At 40.3% G+C, this 14,499-nt stretch overlaps 1 protein-coding gene across 5 annotated transcripts in view; it reads left to right on the top strand.

Moving 5' to 3' along the window:
• The window catches only part of TENM2 (teneurin transmembrane protein 2), a 1,449,326-nt gene that overhangs the window by 1,341,469 nt on the left and 93,358 nt on the right, over nt 1-14,499 (top strand). For all 5 annotated transcript variants that reach the window (XM_074604292.1, XM_074604293.1, XM_074604291.1 and 2 more), the window contains one exon: nt 2,564-2,596. In XM_074604292.1, coding sequence (XP_074460393.1) covers nt 2,564-2,596 — 33 coding nt within the window. The remainder of the gene's footprint in view (nt 1-2,563; nt 2,597-14,499) is intronic.

Here is a 14,499-nt window from a genome sequence, read left to right as displayed (position 1 = left end):
GGTGACTGTGTGCTTCACTGCCACTCTCCACACATCTGCAGCCATTAAATCAGCCCATTTGCATTTTGAGTTGTGGAGTAATCCTGCATTCTGTACCGAACCTCTGTGGAACACTGTATTCTGTGTTAATGCTAGAAAATACTTCATTCAGGCTATGTCAGATAAATAGCTTTTTTATAGGGTACTTGTCAACTTTATCTGTCAGGCCTCTCCTCCCCCTCAGTACATTCCCTCTGCTCCCCGCTTTGTCCTTTCTGTGCTGTCTCTTTCCCCTCAAAAGCAGAAGTGGTTTCTTGGAAGCTTCTTTCAACTCTCGTAGCGTTTTCTTGCCAGACATCACGGGATCTCTGAAGAACAAAGAAGCTTGAAAACCACATAAAATGGCAAAATGGGAGTGCTGACAGCATTCTCGTGTTTCAGAGCAAGCACATAGCTGCACATCTAGATACTGTGAGACGCCCCCACAAGTGTGCGGCTGACTTAGGGTGCAAGGGCTGTGTCCCTCACCCGTTTCACAGGCACTGTCATACCCCTCCTCGTGTCCGCAGATTTTTCTGCTTACTTGAATGCTGATTATGTGTGAGAGCAGTTTCAGAAGACAGGAGTCAAAATCGGGATTGTATGCATGGTAAAACACAGTAAAATGAGATAGAGAATTAAATCTTTTCTAGCGTAGTGTATGTATGGAAACATGTTTAATATACATTTACTGTAAAGTTAAATTTATATTTAAGCTGTCACAAGTATGGAAGGATAATGATTTTCTTTCCATCTGATTTTTGTATTATTATTACTATTTCCCTAGGAACACATCTTTCAATGTTTCAGTTCTCCACTGTAAAATAATTTGAGGCAAGACTCAAATAGAGAAATGTGGAGAAAGTGTGAGCAAGCTCCTTGGATGGCTTTTAGAACTTGATTCATGCAATAACGCAGCAGTTTAAGAGCTTCACGTTGGGTGAAACCCGAGTTTGATAGATAAGAAGCAGGATCCTGTAGAGCAGTGAATCCTCGGTTACAGGGCTCATCTCGAGGGCATCAGAGGCCATGAATCTTCAGGGGAGTCACCTGCAAGCTATTGGCAGGCACTGCGCAGCTACTCCCTCTGTTACCTTACACCATCCATGTAGTTCGAAAAGGTAAAAATGAAGGGAATCTACGTGACATAGCACAGATTTGACTTAAGATCCATTAGTTCCAGGGAAATACCATGAAAATTATTAGGAAGAGAGGAACTTTTGGCCCAACCCACAGGCTGAAATACACTTTCATTGATTGAAGTGGGGGAAATTTCACCCCCTCAGACACTCTTGCCAAATACTTGGGGGTTTTATTTCTCTCCCTGAGGAAATAAATATATCTGAGGAAATAACTTATTCTCAGGTGGCCAGTATCAACAGATTTACTCCATCCTTGCTCAGGCAAGATTCCCTTTGAAATCATTTGGAGTTTAACCTCGTTAAGAATTCCATCTAACACACAAAAAAGGTAACGATACCTTTTAATTTCATGCGGATAAAATATGGCATATAAAGAAAAAGAAAGTCTGATAATCAAAAGATAAGTCAGTGGGTGGAGTTGTATCCTCATAAAGAAAATGTGGCTAATTAAAGCCAGGGGAAGATATGCAGTAAATTGAACTGCACTGTGAGTAACCTCTCGTGCACAATTAGCTGTAGGAGTTACTGATAAGAAGCGATGCGATGGCCAAGGATCGATTAAAGAATCAGACGTGCAGCTATGATTGTGTTATTTTGGTGTCTTGTCACTTTTTTATATTCATCTCTATTTTTCTGTAACCTCTCTGACATCACCACCCAGGCATATCAAGATGTCCTTCTTGCTTAGTGTCCCCGCTGTTAATGTCTGATAATAGTTTGGTCTTTTAACTGCCGAGTTCTGTGGTAGATCTGCAGGCAGGCATCCTTCCTCGTGTCCTGCTTTTCACCATTTGTAGAGTTCAGTGTTACAATGAGTTGGGTTCCTAGAAGTGACTCAGCGTTGGCTGTAATTTCATTTCATCTCATAATATTTTTGAAGGACGTGCAACTCTTCCACTCCTTTAACAAAAATACTTCCAATGACACTGTCATATTCTGTTTTGCAAATGTGTTCAGACCCTGCTTTGATTTTGCGCTTTAAAATGCTAGGATTTGCATCATAAGCATATTTAGCTAATCTGAAAAGGTGAAACAATGTTCCAGCAGGTGGGATTTCTACATTGACCTGGTGAGCATAGCCTCTTAAGAGATGGTGTCCGATTTGTAGAAGGAAAAAACTTGAGTCAAGTAGCTCGTGTTAGCTGCCGTGAGCTTGCCATTCAGCAGATGCTTTTAGTTGATTATGCAATGTAATAAGAAACATGTTTAATGTTTTAATCTAAATGGATTCCAGGCTTTTAGATTTTTTTTAAAACAGAAATTTGTACCATGTTTGATTGGTTGACTTTTAATCTGATTTTAAGAACTCTAATGATTCAGATTTATGTTATACGCGGTTTCTTTTCCTGTGGGTTTTTCATTATTTTATTTCCATTCTGTTTGTTTTTGGCTTACTGGCAAAGGACGGCGCCACTTTAATAAGTATAAAAAGAAGGGTAGGTTTTTTTAAAATTTCTTTTTATTTCTTTTGCGACATCTGTTTAGTTTGAAATAGTTACTAAGCTGTAGTCTATCCCTTTATAAATTTATTCTAATGGATTTGCTGTTTCTCATGATTGCCCGCACCACAATAAGAGTTCCCACTACTGCCATTTTCTTTATGTGTGTACTGTTAACCTCTATAAAAATGTAAAAAGCTGTCAATTATTAGGTAAGTAAGGTATAATTGCTAGAAGTAGCAACTCGTACTTTTTCTCAGTTGTTATTCAAATTTCAGTTGTTTCAGACTCTTCTTGCTCTGAGGTTATTCAGAGGCATGTTGCTTGGGCAATGGTGCGTAAAGGAATGGTTTTTCATCCATTGAATACTCTGCTTGAAACTATTCTCTTAGTGCCATGTCCGGAACGCTCCCAGTGGCATAAGAGGTTCTGGGAGTGATTGCAGCGGGGAAAACATGGATTTTGGAGTGCATCTTGCTGAATAATTCAGTGCTCAGTACATTGCTGTAGAGACGTGGTCCATCAGAATGAGTGGTGTCCTGCATATGCTGGTAACGTATAGCAGTTAGTACTTCCACTCTGTGGGAGTAAGGAAAACAATACTTGCCTTCATAACTTGGCTAGAAATGTTAGGAAATGAAAATAGCGCAAGCAGATAGAAGCTCAGCGGACTTTGAAGGGAAAGGTAAGAGGTGATACTGAATAGCCTTCCTCCTTTGCCTGTCCCGCATACGTTGGTAGCCCGACAGAAGAGAAGGGCCCCATGGCGGTGAGGTAGCACTGCAGGTCTTCCATGGCACAGTCCAACTGGTGAATGCGCGTCTTGAGCTACTCCAGTGAATCACTGCAAATTCAGGCAATGACAGATTATAGATCAGACAAGTGAAGAAGATCGCATTAAGCATGATGATACCCAAAGCAGATTGGTTTGGCAGAGAAAAGAGTGGGAGAGGAACAATAATGTAGGAAACTCGCCATTTTTATGGCACTGGAAAGACACTGTGTGAGCAATAGTACTTGTTAAAGCTAATCTATTGTGGTTAGTGCTTTACAAGCAAACCAAATAAATAAAACCGGCACCTGCCTCCTGGAATTTACCATGTCAATACAAGTTGAAAGGGAATGAATGGGAACCAACTGACGGGCGTGGAGACCTAAAGAAAGTGATAGGCGGTGTTATAAACACACTAGCAGCGTGGCTGTTGTCAGTTTTGGGGAACACTTATTTAAAAGGCAGTTTTAAAGAGGGATAATGGGGCAGATAGATAACATCATGTGGATAATGGCGGGCAAATGGGGCCTCCAAAGGAGACAGGGCATAGGAAAGAGTCCAGAAAAGCTCATTTTAAATATGACTTTCAAAAGCCTTCTAAGTCACTGGGAACTTGAAGTCAAAATTATAGCAGTGAGCAGTCTGGGGTGAAGCAGGTGTGTAAATGAAGTTGGAGGATGAAGTTCGTGTGCCACGTGATAGGAGGAAAGGACCTGACACACACCTGGGAAAGAAGAGCCGCATAGCTGAAGGTTAGATTAACAGATTAACAACGTGATTTTTGCAGCGCTATTGCACACAGGCATGACTGAAGAAGACTGAATTTATCAACGCCGGAGAAAAAGGTGCTGATTTAATGTAGATTTTTATTTGCTGGAAGCTAAGGCAAGAATTCTGACAAAGATATGCAATGCAGAAGAAATCTGTGAGACTTTGTAAAAGCCTGAACGTGAGGCAAGGAAACAGATGAGTCAAAAATAACATCCAGATTATGAACTTTAATGACAGGTAGAGCAATGGTATTGCCCAGTGTGACAGAGCAAGAATGCAGGCGAGGGCTCAGAAGTAGCGGGCTAGAGAGAAAAGAGAAATTGGAGAAATAACAACTTTATTGGCAAGCATTTTATGTGTTCATAATCATAGCGTGTCTCATCACTTACACTGTACTCATAAAAAAAAAAAAAGTGTGCTTTTCTTTGGAAATGCTGCATTCATGACTTGTCACCCACACGTATCTCTCATCCTCTCTTGCAGTTGACAAAATTCAGCATGTTCAGCTCCTCTTTTAGTATCTCTGTCTGGGTGGGTTTGTTTTTGGGTTTAGTGTGTTTATGTGTGTATGTGTGCCAACTGACGTGTGTGCTGCAGCAGCAGCACAGCCCTGGCTTGTCACTCAAATCTTCTCTCGCAGTGGGTGGAAGCATCATTTTGGTACTTGAACAGACGAGGCTGTCTTTGGCAATGTTCCTCTCCAGCAGTTCCCACCTCTCTGACTCAGTACCTTAAAATGCCTTTGAAATAAATTTTCTTATCGTTTTTCCCAGTCTCACGTTTTATTAGCAGACGTTTTTCATTTCTAGCAAACCAGTCATATCCTCACTTGCCTTCCAGTGAGTTCTATGTACGGGGCAGTGCTTCCCTGTCTGCCCTGTTTTCTTAGTTTTAGAGAACTGCAGTACGCTCTGAAAAGGGTTTTGTGCCATTAACTGTGCCTAAAACAATTACAGAACAAATAAATGGACGTGTAACCTATTTTGACAATGATTGACAGTCATTGCCATCTAGCAGGTGCTAGCTTGCCTGCATGAGATGGGATAGTAGCTTTGATCCAGTGTCAGGTAGACAAGTAGAGCCAACACAAAATCCACCACTTTAACTCTTTCTAATTGGCAATTTAAACAGGAGCCAAGAACTGAAGGGGTCACAAGCCGAATTCGTTCTGATTGTTAGCGGTCATGGCTCCGAAAGGGGCTCAGGACACGCAGTCAGTAGTGTGACAAGGAGTGGAATACAAGAACATCGTTTCCAGTCTGCAGCTTTCCTCATCAGGCCTTGTGAACTCTGATGGAGATTAGAGGTGAAAACAGGGGACTGGCGAGTCCGGACTCCTGAATTCTACAACAGATAACTTGTTAAATTTCTGCTACAACACAAGCCATTTAGCATCCTAACATAGCATTACTCTTTAAGAACACGTGCCTGTCCCTGTAGTTCATTGTGGATTAGATGTGAGGATCAGTAGATCTTTGCAAGGCACGCGCTAGTCGTAGGAGGATGGTGACGTAAGAGCGCTCAGATAACTCCCTGCCTGTGCCAGCCTAGAAATTGGTGCTTCGTATCTTTTGCTTTCTATGTAAGGGAATATTTACAAAGTTGAAATAGGACCCAGGAGCTACTTTTAGCATTGTGAATATTTGAGAAAACAGACTTTAAAAATAAGGATTTCAACAAGCAAAATATTAACTTCTCATTGTTCTTAAAGTTTTTATGGCTTCTGCTGATTCCAGCATTGAATTCAGGGTTATACAGAATCTATCTACAGAAGAACTTCTCCCGAATAATTTCACGTGTGGGCACTCCTGTTTAGAAGCGTGTCCTTCCTACTGTTTGTTATTGTTCTGCCTTTTCAGTGCAGAAAAAAAGCTTTAAATTTTTTTCAGGTATTTCTTTAATGTTGTTAAATATACCCAATACTTGCATCTAGTTATAGCAACTTAATTTACATTTGTTTTTTATATTAAACCAACAGAAAACATACAGCCAAGTTTGTGCCTGTGTGCATTGCATTACCCTTTCATACGTTTCTAAATTAATGATGCAGAGTACGAACTTAAAATTATGTATGACTCCTTTTCCCAAAGAGCTTTCAAGACAGTGGTGCAGCTAAGAAGGTAGACTTGTTTCTATAGGAGAAAAATTCAAAGACAAAACTAACAGAATGAAGAAAAAAATGGGAAAAGCTGAGGAATTCAGTAATGAAGGAGGAGGGAAATAACTGAGAAAAGTTGCTAATGCCACTGCTGAACAAAAGCTGATAGGTAAAAAGAAGTGGGCGTGTAAGTAGTTACGAGTCTGATTCCAGGGAGCACTGGAGCATCTGTTTGTGATCGCCCATCACCCAGCCTGTAGAAATTCAGAGACCAACGGCAGAGCCAAAGGCAGCACCGTAGCTGAGGCCTACAAACTGGAACCAAGTTCTCTTGGCTTCGTAGAAGGAAGTTTACTTTGCTTATGTTCAAGATGGAAAGCATATGGAGACACAGTAAAATCTTATTCACGGATTTTTCTTCAGCGGCATTATAGTAATATTTTCATACTTAGTAGAAGCAGGATACGTTCATGTGATGTCTCACAGCTGCTTTTGAAGCCCACTCTTTTATCAGTTTCTTAGCTTTATCTTTCTGCCCTTTTTATACACGTGCAGCAACAGCACATCTATTTGCACAAATGTTTTCTGTTTCAATGGGATCCCAATAAATAAAAATGCTTCAAAAGGTTCCCAGTGAGGCAAGGAGGTGGACGTGCATACAAATACAGCAGGATGCAAACCGCTGTGCAGCTTATTTTCGGCCAAGCCAAAAATCTTGCTTCCAATCTTATAATACCTCCGTCGGTGGCTTTGTGTTCTAACTATGCTCTGCTGAGCTGATTTGTGCTCACTGTGATGTATGCTTTGTAATTTGTTTTTGTGTTTAATTGGTTAGCTTATTTAATTGTGTTGCAATCTACATTTTGTTTTTCGATTGCATTGTCTCCATGGACTTGTACTGGTATTTGTTTATTTCATTAAGTTGTAAGAGTTTGTCTTTGCAGTTGTGTTGGGATCATCTTGGAGTCCTTGCGATGATAGTAAATGTCATTGGAGCAACTGTGATTAAGTAGTATTGTAAATCACGTTATAGAAATACAGCTGTTAAGAGATGCCATCCCTGAATAACAGAAACAGCCCTGAATCACAGCTTCAGATTTCAGCTCGCATGGCTTTTTTTCATATCTACGTTATATCTAGACTTGAACCTGTAATTTAGATCTTTTCCTATATTTAGACCCTATTTGAATGAGATTAAATTCAGTTAGCTGTCATCCCCCTTCGCTTTCTCAAACAAACAAAAAAATTTCTAATTCTAATGTAGAAAAATCTTTAAATATCTGCAGCTAACGTGGAACTGTGCAATTAATCATGTTATGATTTAAATCTTTTCTGGTAAATTTAATAAGGCAAATAGTAGTAACTAAAATGAGAGCAAAGCAACCTGGGTCTTAAATACCCTGAATACTGCAGGGCGTGATGCAGCCCTACATCTCCTGCACTGCGGTTTAGCCAGAGCTAAACCATTACAGAAGTAATAGGTTTTACACCGTTCACTGGGAACGGTATAAAGTCTTACCAAAAATATTTGAAGAAATGTTTCACTTTTTCATTTCTTTTTCTAGATGCATGAATGACTTCATGGTGTTAGTGCCTCTCTGTTATGAATCACAACACATACGGTTGGAAGGATGATTCTGGTATTTGGTGTTTGCCCTTACTGCTGCTTTTTCTGAACTTGAACCATCATCTCTTTGATTCCTCGCTGGCTCTTCCCATTGAGAGAGCTACTGAAACCTCTGAAATCATTTAGTTTTCCCTTCCTCCTCAGTTTTTCTAGTGATGAAGTTATCAAGACATACAAATGAAGATCTACATGCTTGTCTATGACAGTAGTCGATTTCGACATCTGTTTATTTCCATCTGTTGACAGAAAGTAAAATTTATTTCTCTGCATATTCTTGTAGTCATATCAACTTCACTGCTTATATCTAACGCAGGAATTTCACAGCTCTGATTCTGTGTTAACCAGTTCCCACAGAAAAAGAGTTTTAGATTGCAAGGCAATGTTTTCAGGATGTTTTTATCCACCATCTACATTTTCCTCCAATCCCATGTATCATGCAGAGATTTGCAACAAATTCTTCCCTGATTTTTTTTTTTTAAATTGCCTTTATTTTCAAAGGCAAAAATACATGGCAAGCTGATCAGTCACGTTCTCCTGTGGTAAACCAGAACCAGTGCAGGGTAACTTCCATTGCCTTGAATGCAGTGATGCACGTGAAAAAGAACTTGAACTGGGCTGCTCTTTAGTGATGTTGTAGATAGGGAGGGCTCTAACCGGGTTGCCTGCACATCAGCCTACCATTTTGCAAATCATCTTAGTCTACTGCATGGAGAACCACGATCTTCCCTGTAGTGTAGGTAGTGGTGGTTGCAGAGCCGCCGCGATAGCAGAGAGGGAGCAAGCAGGCCGACGAAGTGTTGGCTCCAGCGCGTACTGGCAAGAGAAAGTCCTCGAGACAGCTGAACCCTGGCACAGCTAGCTGATTTTTCAAGTGTCTTGCTGCACTCAAATGCCCTCTTTTCTCTCTGTCTCCAATTTGTAGTTTGTTTTATACCACTCGAAAATATTTCTTTGTATTCAGCTGTGGCTTTTCCAGTGAGGCAGTACAGTGGTCTTTTTCTCTCCCCCCTCAGGACTTCAATATCTTTAGAGAACTAAGACCTAGATCTTTGTTGATGGCTAGCTAGATTGTCTAAGCTCATATTCATGCCAGCGGTAGTGGGGCTTCAGCCTTTCAATCCACCACTAAATTAGTTCCAATGTATCTGACATTTGCTTAATTTTTATTTTCCCTATCCTTACAGAGTGCATTGTTATTGTTATTATAAATGTTATAAGGGTTGATTCATGAAGGAGAATTTTCTTGTACCAAGTGACCAACCCCAAAGCGATAATTTTTAAAATTTGCTGCTGTTCTGGAAATTGCTGCTAGATAGTGTGGAAGACGTATAGACATAGATCTTTTTGTAATGGTTGTAAGCAAAGCAGTTATCTAATGGAAGTAAATACTCTGTAGAATGGTAGAGGAGGGAACAGCAAGTGTTGTCTTTTTGACAGATAAGGTCACACTGAAGGCAATGAGAAAAACTGTGACCTTTTTGATAAATTTTGGCCAGAGCAAAAGTTTGCTGAGTGTTCAGAAGAATGTAAATATTCATTGCGCAATTAACGCTGTTCAGTCACTTCTATAAAAATCCTGCCATTTTTTTTGTAGAACAGCTTAAGTACTTATCGATTGAGAACTTCTATAACTCCCAAAATGGAGGCATCCCCATATCTCTACAGGTATTTTAAATGAATTGAATTAATCATAGGCTTAAAAGTCTCTAGTGATCTTCGTTAACTTTCCCGGGTTTAATTAAAACATCTGTGCGCTTTTAATTTATCGATTCATCCAACTCATATGTCATGTTTTTAACACACCCCAGCATGCTCTGCATCATTTTTAACCCGATTTCCACTTAACTAAAGCAATTAAATCACCCCGGATTAATTAAAGCATCCATACTTTAGTGCTTAAGTCAGCGTGTGCTGCTTTCCCCAAATGGTTTCTGAATGTCAGAGATTTGACACACCTGATAGGTTTTTTGTCCTTCTGGAAATTCTTCTGTGAATCTCCTTCTTGCTTACTAATGTGCGGTCTGACAGAGCTAGGCAGGGGAGCTTGCTACGGCTGGGCTTTGGGCAGCTGCGGTAAGGACTGCAGAGCAGGAGTACTACGAAAGCTGTACGTTTCGTCTTCACGCCGCCCTGCTGCATGCAAGCATAGAGTAGCGCTACTGTTAACTCATTTAAATTACGCCTGTGTTCTGTAGTCCCAGTAAACAGTTTCCTGAAGCAACTAATAAAGCGTATGACGTCCGGAAGAGTTATTCATGGTTGTTCATTCTTCTGCTTCTGGGTGAATTTCTACAAGATGACTTCTGCTTGGAAGAGCACAAGGTCTTAGAGCAACCTGAAAGATGTTCTAGATCTTCCTAATTGTCACTGTTCTTAAGAACATTTCAGCCGGAGGGAAGGTAGTGATCTCTGAAGAGCAGGCAGTCTAGTCAAACACCATTCCTCCTGACCATGCAAATATCATGTTTGCGAGGCATAAGGATGATAGCAAATGGGCCTGGATTCATCCCATCACCCATTCGGGAATTATTTTCTTGGGGCTGAGTTTGCTAGGGGTGGGGCAGCTCCTTACCAGGAAAGTAGCATAAAAATAACATAAAGCAATAAAAGTGAAGCAGCATAAACCATGGAGTGGTCTTAAAGTTATTTCAGATTTTCATATCCATACATGAACTCTAGTTAAAACTAACAGGCATGCAGACAAGTAGTGAAATGTGCGCCCAACTGATTAAAATAAAAACATAAAATATGAAGGAAAGTGTTGTCAAACAAAGCAATTGATTTTTTTTAACTATAAATAGGAATACTGACATATTTAATGTCTCCTAATTTTTAGAAATATCTTATAGGCAAGCACTTGGTGTAAACGTAGGTGTGATAATTCGTTATGTTTCAGTGGTGTTTTGTTTAAAATAATAATAATGTAAAGTCTAGAGCCAACATTTGGGATCGGGTTGTCAGAAATCAACTTCTCAAATAACTGGGCTGATTTTCTAAAATCTAATGTTTGCAATTCCTTTGGTTTTAGTGGCTTTGTGGTTTTTAAGCCATTTAGAAATTCAGATTGTTTGTTATCTAGATAGGTGTAACTTCACTTTAGGAGGTTGACTGTAGGCAACAACTTGGTTGTAGCTTTTGGAGTGAATCTAAAATTATTCAGGGGTTTGGTATACAATTGTAGTAGGATTCAGCTCTAGGACCAGTAAAATATGTCTTCACCTGCATACATCTTAATCTAATTAAGGGAAATTAGCATTTGTAGACTAAATGCTACATATGCGTCACCAAGATAAGACCAAAAGAGAAAAACGCCCGTACAGTGTGACCTTATTCACATTTTTTAGGTATTCGGAACCAGGCAGTTGTAGATGACATCGGGTTTGGATCTTTCCTGTATTTCTACTCCAGTTTGGGGCTGACCTGGGTTGCATTTATTGGTTTCAGATTAGACTGTCATAAACGGTAATCCACCTTCTTCATGTACTGGCAAAGTCATACATAATCTCTCAGCAGTAGCAGCTTAATGTCTGCTAAAAGGAAGTCCAAGTGGGAGCTATTATAGAGTCTGAGTTAATTATCCCCCAGAGGAACTGCGCTCAGAAGGTTCGCTGGTGAGGTTCAGTGGTAAGAAGTTTGACCTACATCTGTCTTCAGTACGATTCCCGGTGGTCAGTGAAACAAAGAACAACTTGATTTCTATTATGCTAGTATGTGTTTCTTTTTTTTATATAACTAGGACTTTGTGCAGCTCTGTCCAAAGAGCGTATCAAAACTGCCCAATCCGTAGGTTCAGACAATTTTTGAGAGGCAACTATAGAATGTTGATATGATTGAAAAACATTTACTCTGTTTCGTGATACATAATGACTTCCCCCAGATTTAGGAACACTGGGCTGACGTGCACTAATGAGTATAGGGAAGAAATGTTTGGGCAAAACCAGACTCAAAAAAATTTGGGCGTTCTTCTTGATGAGAAGACTCAAAATGTGTCATATGTTTGGAAATAGAAGCAATTTTTTGTCTGATCTCACGTGAACTTTGTGTAAACCTCAACAAGTGCTATGCATGCTAAAATTAGCGTGTATCCTCCACTGTTGGATCATACTGGTCAGAGTAGACTAGTTAGACGTACAAATATGTGACCACATGTACGGAACAGGTGATCCTTGTACAGTTTTGTAAGCGCGTGTGCCATCAGGTACATTTCTTTTAATCTGTGTTCTTTAGCAAAAGTTTCAGGAGTGAAACTCACTTCCTCCTCCTAAACAGGAACATCTACAGACAAAAATAATCTTTATTTCTCTTAGGTCTGACAAAGTTCTGTACAGTTCAACAAGGGCGGAACATACCCTATGGAGGAGTATAAATAGTGTCTCTTCAGAATGTTTTTTTCTGAGTGTGTTTGTATAGAGGGTATATTACGGAAGCAAAGCTGTAATGGCTCAGACCAAAATTCCATTTTACCCAGGGTTTCAGCTCTGATGGTGGCATCAAGCACATAGTTGAGGAGAAGTAAAATTCGTAGCTGTCTTTGATGCTTCTCCAGCAAATTCTTTCTGTTCTAGAGATTGCTTGTGTTAGGACTTCCTATAGTAGATGATGTCTCTTTGTATATGGTAGCCTTTGTAGATTTTCATCCCACAAATTTGGCTTATTTATGTGTTCAATCAGAGAATATTCTTCCATGAGTTTTTACTTTTCAGGTAATCTTGTTAAAATTGGTTGATGGAAGCGTTAGCAGTACGGAGGATGTAAGGGCACTTTTGATGGTGTCTGAGTGCTCTGTTAGTGCAGCCTTAAACTTGCACTTCAACACTCAGTCCTGATTTTCCTCACTGCTTACATTGGGAATAGGCAGTCAAGCTCATCTTCTATGTGCGCCAACTTGTGGTGAGAAGAACCTGGTTAATATGCAAGATGAGGGCTTACAAGCATTATGGATGCAACCATTCTGGTCCTTGCTCAAACGGTACCTCAAACAGGCTTGATGCAATTTTGTCCGTCTGGACCAGTGACTCCCCTCACCAGCCTGCCATGAGCATCTTGCCACAGAATTCTGTCATACATATTTTGAAATATTTTGACTTGATACGGGGTGACTCCTGACAACTTGTCTGAGCTCTGAGTAAGCCTGTAGATGGCACAAAGGAAGCTAACCTTCTAATGCCCCATTTGAAAATTTACATTTGGATGTAAAACTGAGCTGCTTGCAAAATAAGAGCAATATAAGGGCATTGCTTGTGACCTGGTCCAGGACAGGGAAGCATTGCAGATGCAAGTTCAAAAACCTTTCAAGCCTGCATGTTTTTATGCCCAGAAACTCATATAGCTTTCAAGAGAAGTATACCAATTTGTCTATTTTATGAGGAGGAACTGGAATAAGTCTGCGTTAGAGAACTGACAGCCTAGATTCTAGTGGTACAAGGCGCTCTTTGCACCAGGGTAATGTTTGCTCTACAGCAAGAGGAATGAAGCCAGAACTCTGCCTTCAAATCCTGTTTGGACCTTCAAGTAGCAGGGGAAGCCCTCTCAACCAAGCAGCTGTGTAACTAAACCAAGTTCTGCAACAGCCTCCAAGAGTCTGACTGCTCAGATACCCGTTACTGGTTTCTTGCCATGCTCTAGAAGAACACCGCTGGTGAGTATGTACTTGTGAATACAGTAGGGGTGGGTGAAAGCAGTGTGTACACAGACTGCAGCTGGGGTAACTGTGTGTTAAATGTAAAATGGTGGCTTTTGATGCCAGACCATTTGGGCGTTATCCCTTACCATCTCCCCTCCTAGTGCATGTGTAACAGGCTGTTATCAAATCACCTTTCCTCATGCATCAGGGAATACTAACATTACTCTGAAATACCTATCCAAAGATAACCTTTAGAGACAAAACTTTTAAAGGGCTGTTCATCTGGTCTTTCCTGCTCAGTTCATGCTCTTAAATGTGTGCAGCCTACAGGACTCAATGGTCTGTAGTATCCATTGAGCCGGGATCCATGTTAAGAACTTAGTCTGGTTTTGTTCTAATAGATGACAAGAACTCTACATGACTCTTGAGTTGTTTGCACTTTAATTGAAGCCACGTGGATGTAAAGTTAGAGTGGGCCGTTTGGTGTCTCGCCCTGCAGCAACATGGTCTAGTAAATAAGTGTAGCAGACTTCTTTTTAGGCCGCCTGCTCCTGTTTTCTATGGAAGAGCAGTTTGATTCTCTGTTCCTCACTTAGGACAGCCTATAAACCCGTAGCAGAAGCATTAATGAAGAGCTATTTATTACAGCAGTGACAAGCCAGCTTCTTAGAAACTACACTTGCTTGCATTCTCGCTTACATGTTTCTCCTGTGGTCTTACTGACATGGCAGTCTTGGAAACGCCAAAATCTAACCAAGAACCTCAGAAACTTTTCTTATTCTCAAAGCCATATTCTTGTTACGTAGTTTGTAGAATAACCCCAGCAGAGGGTTGTAGATTAAACTTTGTGGCTTTAGGTTGCAAGTGTCTTAATCTTAACTGTATTCATTTCATCCCTAAGGTTAAATGATAGATTCTGTCATTTTTCCGAAGTCAGTTCTGGTGTCGCTAACATCTTGGTAATGCGTACTGCAGTGGCAGACCACTGAAGGCAGATTACTGTTCAACT

The sequence above is a fragment of the Larus michahellis genome, chromosome 11 (genome assembly GCF_964199755.1).
Source record: "Larus michahellis chromosome 11, bLarMic1.1, whole genome shotgun sequence".
Taxonomy (NCBI): Eukaryota; Metazoa; Chordata; class Aves; order Charadriiformes; family Laridae; genus Larus; species Larus michahellis.
Note: the sequence above shows the minus strand (reverse complement) of the source record. Positions and strands in the feature narration are given on the sequence as shown.